Below are 15,788 nucleotides of genomic sequence, written 5' to 3'. Positions count from 1 at the left end.
TGGGGCAAGACTTGCTTCAGTGGGGCTTTGGTGCTCACTGAGTCTGCCCCCTGAGTGTGTCCCTTATGGATCTGAGGAGTTGTAATCTGGATGGTCCCACTCTGACCACTGGGTACACGGGCTCTTGAATCTCTAAGGAGGTGCTAATTTAGCCTCTACCTGAGGCTACCCAGCAGGAGCTACGGAGAGATCTGCGGATTCCTCTTCCTTTTTTGGGGTTTGGAGGTGCCCATATGAGGCCCAGCTGTGAAGCAATGCAAGCTGCTGTGGGGCCTTGAGCCTTCTTTTGGATGTTCTGGTTGTCTCTGACCCAGCTGCAGTTTTTTAGGTACTTTTAGATCTCAGAGGGCCAGCCCATTCATATGCAAAAGCCTCTGTTGGAAGCTTGGGTGGGGCGGGGTCTCAGGGAATCAACAGGGCGGAGCAAACAGCTATGGCTGGTCCTCAGTCCTGCCCTAAGAGGCTCCCAGGATCCCCCAACTCTTGCATGAGGGAACTCACTCCACACTCACAGGACTCAGAGCTGACATGACAGGACTCCCTACTCTCAGGTGGGACCCCTCCCAACACTCAGAATCCAGAGCTGATGTGGCAGGACCCTCCCTGCTCTCAGAGTGGAAGAGCTCCATACACTCAGGTGCACACTGCCAGGAAGTGCTCTTCTCTGCTGTCATCTAGTGTACTTCTTGGGACTAGATGCTTATTCACTAAGCATCTGCTCTTATCATTTTGCAAGGACCCTATGAATTCCTCAAGGCACCTTATATCATCCCTACCTCAGAATGTCTCATATGCCCATAATAGTAGGTCCCAAAGTGTATGTGGCAGGACCCACTACTCTCTCAGGTGGGACTCCTTCCCATAGTAACAGGATCCAAAGCTCATGTGACAGAATCCACTATTCTCTCAGGTGGGACTTTTACCAAACTAACAAGACCAAGAGCTGGTTTGACAGGAACCACTATTGTCTCAGACAGGGACCTCTGTCCACAGTCACAGGACCCAGAACTGAGCTCATGTTACAGGACTTTAAATAATTTTCCCAACATGAATATGACCCGGAGCTGATGTGAGTGGACCTTCTACTCTCAGAGTGGGTCCCCTTTCAAAACCGATGCATACTGCCAGCTAGTGTGATTTTAGGAATAACATCTGAGTTGAGGCCGCCAGTAAATATTCTTCTTTGCTGCCATCTAGTGTACATCTTGGGAATAGCACCTTTTACTAAGCCTCTGCTTTTACAATTTTGCAAGGACACTTTGAAGGTACCTTACATCATCCCTAGCTCAGAATGTCTTATATAACCAAGTTTCCTTTCTATCTCTGATCCTCTTATGCATGTGGAGTCTCTGACTCTCTTATGTATGTGAGGTTTTCATACATATATATGTCTTAAATTTGGTTATTTTCTGTTGCTAATTTGTCTCATATATATTTGATTAGATCAGGAAATAGAACCTTGAGGTTAGAGGGAAGTTTGTTCTTTTCCCACATAAGCAAATAATCAGACATTTAATAGTAGGTAAATTTTGGGAGTACATCAACATCACTGTTTCCTGAAATAAGCTTTAACAATTTAACTAAACTAACTTATTCTCAGGACTGAGTGATTATATCAGTGAAATATGGAACAATCTAGTAATTTAGCTTGTGGATGTAAAACTTTTATTTAAAGTTTCAAAGGTGGGAATGAAGAGGGCCAAAGTTTTGTGCCTGGAGTGTTGATTTTAAGCTGGTTGTTAGGAAACAAAAGACTGAGAAAGAACCCATGGTTCTCATCTCATTTTTTCCTAAGATATTTAGTTAGAAAAATCTGGTTTAGGAAGAGAATGTTAGCATAATCACCTTAGCTTTAGAAATTCAGGCTCCAAGCAGGAGTTTGTTGACCTCCTTACTTCCCCCGCCCCATGTACTATTGCGTTGGAGGTTGCCTTAAAAAAATTATCCTGCCACGTATGTTGCACTTTTTTAAAATTACCTGCTTATAGCCCGTTTCGCCTATAGTCTAAGACCCTGTTCCCCCATTTTCCAAAATGTCCTATATACCCAATATTACCTCATTGTTTTTGCTATTCATTTGCATGCAAACTCCCCTTAACCTGTATTAAACTTTGAATTGCTTGTTAATTTGATTATTAGCCCAGCTGTTAGAACTTACAAAGTGTGAGGAAATTTTTTTTAAATATATTTTTATTGATTTCAGAGAGGAAAGGACAGGGAGAGAGAGATAGAAACATCAATTATGAGAGAGTATCATTGATCGGCTGCCTCCTGCATGCCCCCACACTGGGGATCGAACCCGAAACCTGGGTGTGTGCCCTTCACTGGAATTGAGCATGGGACCCTTCAGTCCGTAGGTCAACGCTCTATCCACTGAGCCAAACCAGCTAGGGCAATAAAGTATTTTTTTTTATCCACAGTACTGATGAACTGGCCATATGAAATTAATGGCAAAGACACTGCTAACTTCTGGAAACTGCTGCGCCTGAAGGATCATGAACATCTGCCAGCAAAGGTAGGCATTATTTTATTCACTCTGTCCACCTTCCTGGTCTATTTCTGCAGTGTTTGGTAGAATTTAGAAGTGCTTTGAGTTATTTTCCTCTTTTCTGCATTTGTGTGGCTAGCTGCATGAACTTAGAGAGTCATGAGTTTTCTTTATTGAGTCATGAGTCTGTTTACATATGAGGATCTGGTTCAGCCTCTGCGTCTGGCAGCAACTGGGGTCCATTGTCCGCCTCCAACTCTGGAGTCTGGCTATAAGGGCTTGGTTATGGATCTGGGTTCCATCCCCAGGGTCTGTCCATCACATACTTGGTGGAGCCAGAAAAAACCCCATCAGCTCCAGGTCTCTCCTCACCTGTTTCCCCAGGCACTCTTCTGCCCATCACATTGAGAAGACTAAAAAGGGCTAATTCAAATGTAACCCTGATATTTTGGGGGCTAGCAATTGGAATCCATGCCATGTGGTCTGGTATCAAATCTTTTTAGCTATGTGTCTGGGGTCTGGAGTCTTTGGGTGTGGCTTTATGTCCCGGGTTCATAGGTTAAAAGACAAGGAGAAACCTGGAAATTTTCTCCCCTGGCTCCAGCCATGGTGTGAAGGGCCAAGGGTGTCTTGAGATTAATGGGCCAGGAGAGTCCTTAAGCTGAATTCTGCATCTTGGCTCTAGCCAGGTTTTCCAGGCGAAAAGGGCAAGACCTGGAGGCAAATAATTCATCCTGACACCAGCCCAGCATATTATTGCAGAATACCCAAGAAAATCAAGTGATGCTTTAAAGAAATGGAGGGACACTGTTTAATTATGCCAGCGGACTCAGGGAATAGCTTTCTAAATCTGATTACTGAAACATGCAGGGGGCTTCTTTTTATATCTCTTTCTTTTTATGGTCTTTTGTCCCGAAAATATGGATTATGCTTCCGGTCCTTTTCACGGGCCTTGCAAGAAGGCCCCCAAGTGTTTGGGGTCTCCAGGCCATATATGATGGTTTGGCCTGGCACCAGCATTAATAACCCTCCCTCCAGGGCAGTGCACTGTTCACAGTTTTATGGCCTCTGTAACAGCTGCAAGACCACCAGTTTCTGGGAAGGAGGTAATGACTTAATTATAGGTTATCAAGAATCTTGCTGGCATGGATTCCAATTGCTAGCCCCCAAAATATCAGGGTTACATTTGAATTAGCCCTTTTTAGCCTTCTCAATGTGATGGGCAGAAGAGTGCCTGGGGAAACAGGTGAGGAGAGACCTGGAGCTGATGGGGTTTTTTCTGGCTCCACCAAGTATGTGATGGACAGAGGGTGTCCTGAGGTCAAGGTTGAGGAGGGACCTGGAGTCAAATTCTTCATCTCAGATTTAGCCTAGCCTGTGATGGACAGTAGGCCTGGCTGCTTGGGGAAAGGGATGAGAAGAGACCTAAATGCATTGCTCCATTTACTTCCAGCCAACCTGTGAGAGGTAGTGGGGATGCCTGGGGTAAGGAGCAAGGTGAAACTTGGAGGCAATTTCTCCATCCATCTGAGGATCAGAGGGGATGCCTGTGGTAAGGGGTGCACTCAGCTGGCTAGAGTTCTGTAAACACTTTCTCCACTCTTTTCACATGAGCATTTTTTCTGGACCAGTTTCCCCTAGAACAGCGGTTCTCAACCTGTGGGTTGAGACCCCTTTGGCGGTTGAACGACCCTTTCACAGAGGTCGCCTAAGACCATCCTGCATATCAGATATTTATATTACAATTCATAACAGTAGCAACATTACAGTTATGAAGTAGCAACGAAGATAATTTTATGGTTGGGTCACAACATAAGGAACTGTATTTAAAGGGCCAGAAGGTTGAGAACAACTTCCCTAGAACATGTCCTCCAGGCCCAATTTAAGTGAGCACTTCACCTGAGACCATCTTTTGTGAGCACATCTTATGGACCAGTTCGCTAAGGACATGTTCTTTGGCCCAAATTTAAGTGAGAACTTCCAGTGCGGCTACATTTTTGTGAGCACAGCTTCCAGGCTGGTCTCCCAGGGACACATCCTCCAGGCTCAAATTGAGCACCTCCTGTGGGACCACTTTTTGTGAGCACTGCCTCTGGACCAAATTTGGGAGTGCACTACTTCCCATCCCAGTTTACCTGAGTGCAGAGCAAAAGGAACACATGAATCATCCTGCTGCCACTTGCAGACATTTGGTTGCTTCTGTTCTGAGAGAACTTGCTTTTCCTCAGTATCTATCCCAGGAGGTGCCACCCTGGGAGGAAAAGGTGAGGGGATGTCTCCTATGCAAGGACTGCTCAGGGGGCAGGGGCGGTCTTCAGAGGTTCTAGCAAACTTTGGTGGAAGGGATTGCTGTGGGAAATTGCTGTGTGGGGGTTTTTTTTGTTTGTTTGTTTGTTTGTTTTCAGTTAATTTTTGGTGGCTTCACAGCACTGTGTGAGGTCAGGCCTGGTCCTCTAAGGGTCATGGAGAGACCTGAATGCAAATTCGCTATTCTAGGTGTAGCCAGTGTTTGAGGAGCAGAGGGGTCCCTGGGTGAGGGGTGCAATTCAGCCAGCTGGTGTGCGGTGCTGTGTGCACTTTGTCCTGGCTAGTTTCACCTGAGCATTTCCTCCAGACTGGTTTCAGGGCACAGGTCCTCATTGCCCAGTTTAAGTGAGCAATTATGAGCACTTCTTCCTGAAGGGTTCGTTGGGGACTTTTTTTCCTTTTTAGCCCAATTTAAATGAGCACTTTCTGTGGGGTCACTTTTCGGGAACGCATGCTACGGACTGGAACCAGGAATCAGGGTACTGGTTCCTGGCTCCCTGGTCTGGTCCACTATTTATTTACTTGAATAAACATTTGTCCTTTAGCAATGCATACAAGCAGATCAAAGGTAAAGTTTGGTAAACAGTATAAGGATTATCAGGTTAGGAAATTGCCTTGAGCCATTGAGCCCACAGCAGGGCAATATTATGCTGGATTTTCAGCCCTGCTGAATATCAAAGTCCATTGGCCTTCCAGTGGGTCTTTTTGCATTAATATGCTAACTACTGTTGGTTTTAGCTTCTGGCAATAAGGACCCTTTGGTTAAAGAAAGCAAAGAAGTATCCACACATTGTCATGGGCATAGGGGGTGAGAAACAAAATTTATTTTTTGGCTCTTGAGAATTTAAGTTTTATTTATTTGTTTATTTATTTACTTATTTATTTAATCCTGACCTGGAGATAGGCTTATTGATTTTAGAGAAAGAGGAAGGGGAGAGAGAGAGACATCATGTGAGAGAGAAACATCAGTTGCCTCCTAAACCCGAAACCTAGATATGTACCCCTACCAGGAATCAAACCTGCAAACTTTTTGGTGTATGGGAGGATGCTCCAACCAACTGAGCCACCCAGCCAGGGAAAAGGTTTAAATACTATTTGGAGGTGAAGTTCCAGATATTTACCAGTTACTCATTTATTTGAATCATCAGGTTTTTTCAGGGAGGTTTCTAGATAGAGAAGTGGACAGAGATTATTTCTCTTTGAAGACTAAAGTTATTAAACACTCTGGCCAACAGGCCGAAAAGGACAACAAAAAAAAACCCCAAATGATTTTCACAGTAAGGAAGGGGTCAGATATCTGGACTCAACATAAAAACCCATATTGTTGCAGGGAGGTGAAGAGTGTGCGGCTGATGCTGATACCCTCTCCTAGGCAGTCACCCTGACACCATAGAGGGACCGTGCAATTCAGAGCCCGAACCAAGAGCCATTTAAAGTGGTAGTAGGAGAGAAGGGGACTATTAGGAACTAAATTGGGAAAGAGGCATAAATTGGGATTGTCCTGGCCAGACTGGAGTACAAACCCTAGAAATGTGGGGCACATTGGTGTCCCCTGCTGCTATAGCACTTCCTGTAGTGCACACACCTTTGTACCCAGTGTGTGGACTTCCTGATTTCAGAGCAATGCCCTACAGTAGCAAAAGTCCTGAGTATCATGACCCTTTAATTTGTGGGAAATCCAAAGTGCTATTTGAACTTGAGTAAGCCCTGTGATAAACTGGAACTAATTCCTGGGCCCAGGGTGAAAAATATGTGTCTTAGCCCTGGCCGGTATGGCTTGCTTGTCCTGTACACCAAAAGGTCACCGGTTGGATTCCTGGATGGGGCACATACCCAGGTTGCAGATTCGGTCCCCAATGGGGGAGGGTAGAGAAGGCAACTCATCGATGTTTCTCTCAGATCTCTGTTTCTCTTTCCCTCCCTCTCCCTTACCCTCTCTACAATCAATAAAAATAAATAAATATATATCTTATAATGAGTAGTTAAGAGCCATAAGGCCATTTTATTAACATAAAACAGGATCTGTTACAAATATGGATACATCAGTGTTGGAATTAATGACTGACCATGTGAAAAAGGGGTTACATTAATGATATAATTACATATGATAATGCAATTAATTAATAACTCCATTTCTTCCTAAGGCATGCACTGGTTTTCTGATAATTAATTTGTTTCAAAATAATCTGAGGCTTTTTCAGTTTCACATGTGGGCCAGATGAGTTGGTGCCCTGTTAAGTTTTACGTTTTTCCTGACAGCCCAGAGAGCTAAGAAACTTCAAAGCTGTGTGACTATAAATTAATATTTATGTACTGGGCATTCATTAAACTGTGGAAGGAAGACATTTCTAAATGCAGTGTTTATTATTTTAAGTCTTTTTGTTAACGATATTGTAGAAAATTCAGGCATGTGAACATATTTGGCAGTTTAAATGGAAGATAGACAAAATGACAAATTATAATTAAAAATAAAGCCATAGCCCTAGCCGGTTTGGCTCAGTGGATAGAGCTTCGGCCTGTGGACTGAAAGGTCCAAGGTTTGATTCCAGTCAAGGGCACATGCCCAGGTTTCGGGCTCGATCCCCAGTAGGGGGTGTGCAGGAGGCAGCAGATCAATGATTCTCACTCATCATTGATGTTTCTATCTCTCTCTCCCTCTCCCTTCCTCTCTGAAATCAATAAAAAATATATATTAATAAAATAAAGCCATAAACAATAGAAGAGATTTAAGACAGTTAGGCTTATTTAATTAAGTTGAATTGCCATTCCTTTCTTGCTCAAAGTCAGAAAAAAAATACCAAGTTTCAGCATTTTAGGAAGAGGAACAAGCTTTTTCTTTTATCAAAATTCCAGACCCGAGACTGGCCAAGTTGCTCAGTTGTTTAGGGTGTCATACCCATACACCAAGATTGCGGGTTCTATCCAGTCAAAACACAAACAAGAATCAGCCAATGAATGCATAAATAAGTGGAACAACAAATTGATGTTTCTCTCTCTCCCTTCTTCTCTCTCTGAAATCAATAAGTAAAAGTCATCAGACCTGGGAGTTGGCGGAGAGGGTCAAAAGCTACAGACCAGCATGGAAAGATAGCTTATTCTCCAAAGCAATGAGTGGCTGCCTATCCTTTGGAACTTTCTCTAACCCTGTTTCTGTGAATTTGCTAAGTAAATGGGAATTTATTCCCCCAGATGGTAAAAGGATTTCCTGATGGTAATGGAACAAAGTTACATTAAAAGTACAAGTAGGTATAAGAAATTGAGGATTAATTGATTACTTTTTTTCATAAAGTAACAAAATTAGCGAATGATTATAATAGAATAAAGCTCTACTAGATTTAATTGTATACCTTGCTCTTTAGAGATTTATTTAATTGGAAATTCTTTTCCTCTGGTTCAGGATCAGCTTCTTTTTCTCTTAGCGCTTTTATTCTGTACCACAGAATGTACCACATTCTGTTCCTTAGGGGAAGTAATGTAGATGTGTTTCCTCAGTACACTGGCATTATTCTCTGATGCTCAGTGAAAGCACTTGTCTTTCATCCTTTGAGCCTCCCTTTCTCCCAATTGATTTGTGGCTGATAATAAGTTGATAGTTGAAACAAGATAAAGGGGTTTTTAAACCAAGAATTCAGGTGCCCCATACATTAGCCTTGTTCTGCTGCAGCCCCCTGTGCGCCTGCTCCACTCTCTCACCACACCACCCCTACTTAGCCTCCCACCGGAATATGGTTTGCTGACTATGATGGAGCTGAAATAAATGTAGTACTATATTACCAACCTCCCTAATAAAATAAAAAAGAAAGATAAATTTCAAGAAATACCACATATGAAATTGTTAAGTCTATCATTGTGCTTGCCTAACTTTAGTATTTACTCATTCCCAATGCTTCATTCATTTATGCATCAAACCTGGATTCACTATAGTGCAAGTCAAGCAGGAGAGAGAGAGACAAAGCAAACTAGATGACAAGTATCATAAAGGAAACACTATGGAAACAGCAAAGAATAACTAACAGTAACTATCTAAAAGGATATTATTACATTTTTGTCCACCAGACAATGAATGGGAAGTTTTTTTGCAATTTTCTGGGGTTTACAAGGTAAAACATAAATATTTGATAACCTTTTTCATTTCAGTTCTCAAATTTGTTAGTTATAATTTTCTAGACATACTTATTTTATCCACTAGAGTGCAGTAAATCCTTAAAGACAGTTTAACCAACCTTCCTTTTAAAAATATAGCAATTAGTTCTTATACATTTAACTTAGAAATTAATTCCCAAATATTTCTGCTAGTATGTTTTTCATTTATTGGTAAGTTGTCTGCCCAGTTAGACAGTGAACATTTTAGGACAGGAAGTGTCTTATTTTTTTAAATTTCCCCACAACACTTGGCACAGTGTCCTAGTCATCATACAGGTTTAATCCATTTCCTAAAATTTGAATTTGATAATAATTTTGTGAAGAATATGATTTGATGCATGCCAATATAGTTTTGGTACAATGTAAAATTTTATTTTAGAACTCTAAATAAAATCATCTCTGCTCATATGACCACATTAAAGAAAATAAATCCAAAATGAGGATAAAATGTAAGCAATGGTTAAAATAAGTCTTAATTAAGGCACCATATATGAAACTATTCTGTGTACTGTAATGTATATAGACATATAAAATTATTCTGTGATTTGGTAAAATGGTGTTTTATGTCGAATGATATTTGTTGGAACTGGCTCAAGAAGAGGAAAACTGAAAATCAGGAAAAAATTTAATAACTAAAGATCAGATTGACAAATTTTGAGCTAGGCATGGGGATATAAAAAGATGGTCCTTGCTCTGGTTCCTGAGAAACACATATTAAACAAGTTTTTGCTGTGGCTCAGTCGGTAGGAGTGTCATCCCATACACTGAAAGGTCTTGGGTTTGATTCCCAGGCAAGGCACATGCCTAGGTTGTGGCTTCAATCCCCAGCCCCAGTTGGAGCTCATGGGAGAGGAAACTGATTGAAGTTTCTCTCTCTCCCTGTCTCTGTCTCTGTGTGTGTGTGTCTCTCTCCCCTTCTCCCACCTTCCCCTTCCCCTCTCTCTAAAAATCAATGAAAATGTCCTTGGGTGAGGATTTAAAAAAAGAAAAAAAAAACGTTTAAAAAGCACACAAACAAATTTACTATAAGTTGGTAAGTGGTAAATTAAAAAGTAGGATTAACCCTAGCTGGTTTGACTCAGTGGATAGAGTGTCGGCCTGTGTATTGAAGGGTCCTAGGTTCAATTTAAGTCAAGGGCACATGCCCGGGTTGTGGGCTCAGTCCCCAGTACGGGGTGTGCAGGAGGCAGCTGATCAATGATTCTCTCTCATCATTGATGTTTCTATCTCTCTCTCCCTCTCCCTTCTTCTCTGAAATCAATAAAATATTTTTTAAATAAATAAAGTAGGATTACTAAACCTGGGAAAGCTTCCAGGAGAAGAAGAGCCCTGAAAAGAATTTTAAAGAAGAATAAGCCTTAGTAAGGAGAGTGAAAGAACATTTTGGACAGAGGAAGGAGTCGGGGCAGGGGCAGGGGCAGGGGGAGAGGGGGGAAGAACACACACACAAAGAAATGTGAAACATTGCAGTAGGGGAGTGTTTGAAGGTGGGGAAGGGAATAAGGAACACAACTCATAGTACTATTTTGTGTTCTCTAGCATAAATTACTAGCACATAAAGAACAAGGAAGAGAGACTCGAGAGAATACATTGGGGAGAATAAACCAAATAGAAGAGAGGAAAAAAACATGTAAGACTATAGAAGTACAGTAGTATAAGATGTGGGAAAAAAGAAAAGTCATTCTTTTTGTTAATAAAGAAAGGCTTTGAAGAGAGCTTTCAATGAAAAGGAGGAAAATTCTATTATATGACATATAAAATTTTCTTAAATTGCATGGTTCTGCTTATAGTTTTTTATGTATTCACTGAATATTTATAGTGAATTCACTGTGTGCTAAGCACTGGGGATACAGTAGAGCACAGGATAGACCAGGTCCCTGTCTTTATGAAACTTTCAGACTAGCAGGGGAAGAACAAACCAAAATGAGTAAACAATGCATATGTAGAATAGATGCATTCTCATGGTTGCTTATGTCACGAGCATGATTAGCACCATGAAGAAATAAGATAGGTGATACATGTCACAGAAACTAAGAAGTGTACTTGAGATAAAGTGGGGCTCTCTAAAAGGGGTTAACATTAGAGTTAAAGATTGAAGGATGAGGATGAACCAGCTATTTGAAGAACTAAGGGGAAAAAATTTTAGGCACAGAGAAATGTAAGCACAAAAGCCTGAGAAGAGAAACCATTTGGTGTAGTTGAGCAGAAAGAAGGCTAGTGTGGCTTGAAGTGCAGTGGTCAAGGTGAAGTCAAGGAGGTGGAGCTAAGTGATCTAGGGCCTCATAGGCCATTGTAAGGAATTGAGGCTTCATTCTAAATAGAAGGATTTTAAACAGGTAAGAGATGACATTTTCAGGAGGGAGCTTTGCTCTATGTTATGTGTCATAGCTTACAGGTAGGTGTGCCATTGTGTTACACCCTATACCCTAAACTGGATTTTAGAGGAGAGGTAGAAGGCAGATGCTTTTTTTGTGACCCTTCTTTTTGCCTTCCCCTTGATCCGATATCACCTTCTCTACCTTGTCCTTAGAGATTGCCATGTGGCCTAAAATAAAAACCAAATCTAGGAATACAAATGTGCTTTTGGTAGGACCTTACTAGTCTTATATTTAAGGACCCCAAAGTAAGAATAACAACAAAGAATTAGGCAATATCAGCCTTTTTTTCTGCTCCCTTTAATAAGGCAGCTCAGTGAGTTATATAAATCTACTAGAGGCCCGATGCACAAAATTCGTGCAAGAGTAGGCCTTCCTTCCCCTGGCTGCCGGCACAGGCTTCCCTCGCAGCCCCAGCTTTGTTTGGAAGGACATCCGAGAGGACGTCCAGTCTAATTAGCATATTACACTTTTATTATTATAGATTTATCTTTCATCTTTTCAAGTTTCTTACTGCCTTAGGTGGCAAGATTTTATTTTCATAGAAATGTCATTTTGATTATGGGCAAGATTAGTATCACTTTAAGATCTCCCTTCATCATCACCACATTTCTAAATTTCTGATTATCCCTTGAAGAGTTATGCCTAAAAGTTTTATTATGATTTTTAACTGTGACTTTCACTTTGTCAAAGTTTGTGGATGCCAGTCTCAGAAACAGTTCCACCCATACTCAGAAATTGAAAGCTTTTGCCATGTGTTTACAAATGAAAATTTATTGATACAGCTTTATTTTGAACATATGCAGAGACATTTATTTTATACTGTAATTAAGCTAATCAGTTTTAAATGTTGGTAAACAAACCAACATTTGAAATTTTTAAGAGTATAAAAGAGTAGAATGTTGTTATTTTATTTTTTTACTAGAGGCTTAGTGCATGGATTCGTGCACCAGTGGCATCTCTCGGCCTGGCCTGCAGGGATCGGGCCAAAACCAGCTCTCCGACATCCCCCGAGGGGTCCCAGATTGCCAGAGGGTGCAGGCCAGGCCGAGGGACCCCACCAGTGCACAATTGGGGCCGGGGAGGGACTGTGGGAGGGCTCCAGGGCATGTCCAGCCCATCTCGCCCAGTCCCGATTGGCCTGACCCCAGCAGCAAGCTAACCTAGTGGTTGGAGTATCTGCCCCCTAGTGGTTAGTGTGCATCATAATGACTGGTCAAATGGTCAAACGAATTATCAGACTTAGCATATTAGGCTTTTATGATATAGGATTTCTCAAATATGCTTTATTCAAGTATCTTAAAGCACTTTGAACTCTCATTTCACCATATAACATTTTGCTTTTTCTGCTTGCAAAATATGAATTTTCTTTCTCTTTAACCTGTGTAAAAATGTACACACTGAGATCCAATAAAGTTCTATATAGCTTTTCTTATAAAGATGTGAAAAAAGCTAAATGACTTTTCCTGAATTATTGAGAATGAAATATTTACTCAGAAACAGAATGTTTGTTTGAACTATTCTGTTTTAAATTTTCTTTTCTTTCTACTAATACTTTTAAATAAGCATGAAAAGAAAATTAGTTTTTCAGTACATTGACATTTACTAGAAAAGACATCTCTTGGCTTTGCAGTGGAGGTTAAGAGGTTTTCTTCAGAAATGCATTACGCACCTACAATTAAAGATTTGCCACTCACCCCAGTGACTATTTTATTTTTCAGGCCACAACGTGAATACATGAATAGAAGAAGAAAATTTCTTCTTGCCTCAGTTCTTGCTCTCCAAAGTTCAAGTTTTATATATCCTTCATGTCAAAAGTGCTTCTCTCGGATAATCTTAGTCTCCAAAAGGTAAAAGTAAAGTCTGTAAAAATAAGAGAGGAAATACAAGTCAGTTGCAAGCTGCTGCAGGAAACAGAAATTCCCCACTTTCATTTCTCCACTAAAGATTTCATTTCCACCTAAAGATTTTTTTTGAATTCCAAATCCTTAGTGATAAAAACTATAGTAGGTACTTTGTATTTAATAAGGTGAACTTTCTTCTTTGTTTTAACCTCCAAGATTTAGAGCAGTGGTGGTTTTCAAATTACATTCTGTAGAGTCTTAAGGGTTCATGCTTCTAGACTGGGAGATGGGGACTAGAGAAGGAATAATAGATAGTGCTAACAAGTAGGATGGGCTCTGGCCCCCACTTTCATTTCAGCAAGACCTCCATTCTCATCCTTCTGTTAGGGTTCCAAGATTTCATTTGAAAAGGTTCCATGATGTATATAAAGAAGCAGGCACATAGATGTACAGATATAAAAAATATATGTATGGGAAGTTTTTGATCATTCATATAAAATTATCATATATACACATACACACACACACACACACACGTATGTGAATATGATACTCTTTTCATATGAAGGACCATATTAACTTTATTTGTGTATGTGTGTGTGTGCGCTCTTCCAAAAATTATGAGTAAGGGAGGGGTACTTACTTATCCATATAAGCTATCCACCTAACCCAAACAGATGTGAATTGCCCTTCTAAGTTACTTAATGGGACCCATAGTTTCTTTAGTCTAGAAATCTTTCTCTGATACTAAGAACTTTCTTTTCCTGTCTTAAAATGTGAATTGTAGCTCAGACACTATCTATCCTCTCTCCTATCCCTTCCCACCCCACTGCTAAGCTACCCAAAAAGTTTTTATCATTTATTTAAACAAGTCAAATTGAATTTCACACATATTGATCATAGTTTTCTCCTATTGGGAGGAAGTGGTATGTAAAGCCTTAAAGTAGTTTTTTTTTTTTTCAATTACAGTTCACATTCAGTATTATTTTGTATTAGTTTTAGAGTTTCAGGTGTATAGCATAGTAGTTAGATAATCATATACCTTACAAAGTGTTTCCCCTTATATTTCTAGTACCCATCTGGCACCATACTGAGTTATTACAATACTAGGGGCCCGGTGCACAAAAATTTGTGCACTGGGGAGGGGGTTCCCTCAGCCCAGCTTGCCCCCTATCACATACTGGGAGCCCTAGGGGATGTCCTACTACCTGCTCCCTGCTCCCTTGGGGAGTGGGCCTAAGCCACAGTCTGGCCACCCTTTGTGGGAGTCGACCGGGCTGATCAGGGGAAGGCACCAGCCCCATCACCGCACTGTTGCAGCCACTGCAAGTCAACAATTGCTGGCTGGCTCCGCCCTGGTTCCCCGCCTCTGCCGCCATCAACAATCGTTGGCTGGCTCCTCCCTGGCCCAGGCCTAAAGCCTCAGGCCGAGGTTTTAGGCCTGGGCCGGGGCACCCCCAGCTCCCGCTGCGGAAGATCGCTGGCTGGCTCCTCCCTGACCCAGGCCTAAAGCCTCAGGCCGAGGTTTTAGGCCTGGGCCGGGGCACCCCCAGCTCCCGCTGCGGAAGATCGCTGGCTGGCTCCTCCCTGACCCAGGCCTAAAGCCTCAGGCCGAGGTTTTAGGCCTGGGCCGGGGCACCCCCAGCTCCCGCTGCGGAAGATCGCTGGCTGGCTCCTCCCTGACCCAGGCCTAAAGCCTCAGGCCGAGGTTTTAGGCCTGGGCCGGGGCACCCCCAGCTCCCGCTGCGGAAGATCGCTGGCTGGCTCCTCCCTGACCCAGGCCTAAAGCCTCAGGCCGAGGTTTTAGGCCTGGGCCGGGGCACCCCCAGCTCCCGCTGCGGAAGATCGCTGGCTGGCTCCTCCCTGACCCAGGCCTAAAGCCTCAGGCCGAGGTTTTAGGCCTGGGCCGGGGCACCCCCAGCTCCCGCTGCGGAAGATCGCTGGCTGGCTCCTCCCTGACCCAGGCCTAAAGCCTCAGGCCGAGGTTTTAGGCCTGGGCCGGGGCACCCCCAGCTCCCGCTGCGGAAGATCGCTGGCTGGCTCCTCCCCGGCCTAGGCCTAAAGCCTCAGTCTGTGGCTTGGAGCGGACATATGCAAATTAGCCGCCATCTTGTTTGTCAGTTAATTTGCATATACTCACTGATTAGCCAATGAAAAGGGTAGCGGTCGTACGCCAATTACCATGTTTCTCTTTTATTAGTGTAGATTATTGACTATTTGCTGTACTTTACATCCCTGTGACTATTTTGTAACTGCCAATTTGTACTACTTAATCTTTTCATCTTTTTTACCCAAACCCCATTTCCCTCTGGCTCCCATCAGTCTGTTTTTTGTATCTATAAGCCTGTTTCTGTTTTCTTTGCTCATTTATATTGTTCTTAAGGTTCCACATGTAAGTGAAATCCTATGGAATTTGTCTTTCTCTGACTGACTTATTTCACTTAGCATAATAGCCTCTAGGTCCATCCATGCTGTCACAAATGGTAAGGTTTCGTTCTTTTTTATGGCTGAGTAGTATCCTATCTAATAAAAGAGAAACATGGTAATTAGCCGTACAGCTGCTACCCTTCCCATTGGCTAATCAGTGAGATATGCAAATTAACTGCCAGCCAAGATGGTGGCCGGCAGCCA

The 15,788-nt window shown here is 42.2% G+C and overlaps 1 protein-coding gene across 2 annotated transcripts in view; it reads left to right on the top strand.

Annotated features, from left to right (window-relative positions):
* DDIAS (DNA damage-induced apoptosis suppressor) overlaps window positions 1–15,788 on the top strand; it is a 32,544-nt gene that overhangs the window by 4,662 nt on the left and 12,094 nt on the right. For both annotated transcript variants that reach the window (XM_005884826.2, XM_014532224.1), the window contains 2 exons: window positions 2,421–2,515; window positions 13,035–13,163. In XM_005884826.2, coding sequence (XP_005884888.1) covers window positions 2,496–2,515; window positions 13,035–13,163 — 149 coding nt within the window. In that variant the 5' untranslated portion in view covers window positions 2,421–2,495. The remainder of the gene's footprint in view (window positions 1–2,420; window positions 2,516–13,034; window positions 13,164–15,788) is intronic.

This window comes from Myotis brandtii, unplaced genomic scaffold (genome assembly GCF_000412655.1).
Source record: "Myotis brandtii unplaced genomic scaffold, ASM41265v1 scaffold86, whole genome shotgun sequence".
NCBI classification, from domain to species: Eukaryota; Metazoa; Chordata; class Mammalia; order Chiroptera; family Vespertilionidae; genus Myotis; species Myotis brandtii.
Note: the sequence above shows the minus strand (reverse complement) of the source record. Positions and strands in the feature narration are given on the sequence as shown.